The sequence below is a fragment of the Hypanus sabinus genome, chromosome 8 (genome assembly GCF_030144855.1).
Source record: "Hypanus sabinus isolate sHypSab1 chromosome 8, sHypSab1.hap1, whole genome shotgun sequence".
NCBI classification, from domain to species: Eukaryota; Metazoa; Chordata; class Chondrichthyes; order Myliobatiformes; family Dasyatidae; genus Hypanus; species Hypanus sabinus.
In genome coordinates, this window is record NC_082713.1 from 55,285,177 (window position 1) to 55,287,852 (window position 2,676).

At 47.0% G+C, this 2,676-nt stretch overlaps 1 protein-coding gene across 1 annotated transcript; it reads right to left on the reverse strand.

Annotated features, from left to right (window-relative positions):
• Positions 1-503: 503 nt before the first annotated feature.
• LOC132397747 (brain-specific homeobox/POU domain protein 3-like) lies at positions 504-2,442 on the reverse strand. The gene is made up of 2 exons (XM_059976509.1): positions 2,323-2,442; positions 504-1,418 (listed from the first exon to the last, which is right to left on the reverse strand). The coding sequence occupies exons 1-2, from the start codon at positions 2,440-2,442 to the stop codon at positions 504-506; spliced, it is 1,035 nt and encodes a 344-aa protein (XP_059832492.1).
• Between the last annotated feature and the right edge of the window lie 234 nt (positions 2,443-2,676).

The following is a 2,676-nucleotide window of genomic DNA, read 5'->3' on the forward strand; positions in this document are numbered from 1 at the left end:
CCGATTTTACAGGTCTGATTCTTTCTGCTGTTTTTAACTGAATGAAATCGACAGCGGTATATTTCATAACCGAGCCCAGTACCGTGCCCACTTCAGCTGCAGATATACATCGCCGGATCAATGAACTACACCAGTTTGTGAATAAAGGTTAAACGCACAATTCATTCATTGACTTTGTACAGCCTTTTACAGTAGAAAAGCAAACAGGATATTTTTTTCACAAGAATGTGATTAAACATTATTCAAGTCTCGTTGAGATTATTGTGTTACAGTATGTCTGCCAAATAAGTTAACGACGTCTCATCTAAACCAAGACACCAAGCTTGCTTCTCTCAAACCCGTACAAAATATACACAATTCAAACTCATTCTTCAGAGATATACTTCCGGCTGGATGTCCTTGCCATTGCTTCCATTTGTAGGGCAAAGCTTAACCAAGGAATCAAAATGTATTAAATCCTGGTCCACGTCGTCTCAGTTGGATAGAGCAGTGTGCAGATTGTCTTAATGTGTGGCGGAAAATTTCATTCGTTTTTGTTTCTGTCTCTGATTGCAAAACCACACTCTCACCACATTCTTTTTCAGGTCCAATTTCTCTGCGATTGCCGCGATCTTCTCGGATGAAGGACGAGGCTGAACGGCGAAATAAGCTTCTAAGGATCGCTTTTCCGGCGCAGCGATAGAGGTACGTTTACGCTTCCTGTCCCCTCCATTAAAGAGCTCGGGCTTGGTCATTTTCTCTCTCTGCGCCCTCTCAGCTTCATCCAACCAGGCCTCCAGAATAGGCTTAAGCGCAATCATGTTATTATGCGAGAGAGTTAAGGATTCAAACCTGCAGATAGTGCTTTGACTTAAACAACCCACACCAGGGATCTTCAGGTTGGCCAAGGCCGACCCAACATCGGCTTGCGTCACTCCAAGTTTGATCCTTCTCTGCTTGAACCTCTCTGCGAAGGACTCCAGCTCCCTTGGATCTGCCTCTCCCTCGTTGCTTCCAAGGCCGATATGGGCAGACAAGGCGTGGGAATGGGAAATGTTCATAGGCTGGTGGTGATGAGGGTGATGTGACATGTGGTTCATGCCAGGCATGTGCGCATGGGGATGTGATGGCGTGGACCCCACATCGGGCCCTGTCATCCCACTCAGGGACAGACCAGGGTTCAGGTGGTCCAGGAGGTCTCCTTCCAGCCCCTGGGCAGACTGATGGTGATGGTGGTGGTGGGGATGGGAGGTCAGCACCGATGGATGGGGTAGATGCACAGAAGATGAGGTAGGAGTGCACGACACGCTGCTCATTGTATGGTAGGTAACATCTGGCTTAAAGGGATGGTTTTTCTGCGATACAATATCCACGGCTGCCAGTGCTTCGGCTCGGGACAGCAAAGTTTCATCAAGTCCGGCGAAAATATTGCTTTGCAGCTACAAATGAAATTAAAAAAGAGAGATCATGTTATTGTCAAGATCGCAGTCAGCGGAGAGAACAATGCTGTAACTTAATGCTGGAGTCTTTGGGAACTCGCCAGTGAAATAGACACCTCACTCTAAACCCAGGAGTTCCAGCGACATACTCTCAGCCTTCATAATTATCGCTGCCTTCTTGACATTCTGCAATTGACGGGTCTTTTTAAATGCATCCACAATAGCAACATTCAGTCGATTTCTTTCTCTCTCTCTCTCTCTCACACACACAAACACACACACACACACACACACACACACACACACACAAACACACACACACAAACGCACACACACAAACACACACACACACACACACACACACACACACACACACACACACACACACACACACACACACACACACACAGACACACACACACTAATAATTTAAAGAAAATGAATGAACTCGACACGAGGATCCGTTGAAACTCAGTACCAGTTGGCAAGGGTATTTTATGCAACTCGCAAAATGGTAAAAGTAATGAAAGGCGATGCAATCATAAATCCCATCATCGTGCACCGAATGTACATTTGGTTGGATACGCACAATCTAGAATGCCCTGGATTCAAATAACTTTTCTAATCATTAATTTTGGACACTTGGTCCCCTGCTTCAGAGGTTATTTTAAATATGAATTTGAGAATAGCAACCCTGCCCGCAAGAGTGCCAAAAAGATATCTTACCCATCACTAGTCGCCTCCTTATAAATAACAATATACAGAAAATTCTTCACATGATCCGACAAATTGACAGAGTTCCATGTAGTAAATGTAATCAATTAAAAAAAAATCTTTCCAAACTAGCGTAGTAAATGGGCAATTTTCCCCGAGGCGGTCAGCTGGAAGGACTAGCCGGACTTACCGGTGGGGTGGGCAAGCAGGCTCTCCGGATGGCCTCTGTGCTTGAGTGCAGAGTCGTGTATTTGGGCTCATGTAGGATGGGGTGCATGCCGAAAGGCTGCTTGCTATTCATGGACATCATGTCTGCAAATGGGTCATGTGCAGGTGAGTGCTGAACTAGCGCTGTCCCGACCACACTCCATCCGCTTGTCGCTGAGTTATACCCACGCCAGCTGCTGGACACGCCACCTGGGCCGCCCCTCGGCCTCGATCATTGGTACGCGGCTTTCCGATCGGCGGGCAGGCGGGTGGACCCGCCCATCCAGTCTCTTCATTGGCTCAGGCTGGCTCGGGTCCCATCTTCCAGCGATTTCTT

Coding starts and splice junctions, on each gene's coding strand:
- LOC132397747 (XM_059976509.1), bottom strand. CDS start 2,442: ATGATGTCCATGAATAGCAAGCAGCCTTTCGGCATGCACCCCATCCTA. Junction 1,419..2,322: donor CCTGCTTGCCCACCCCACCG/GTAAGTCCGGCT, acceptor TTTCATTTGTAG/CTGCAAAGCAATATTTTCGC.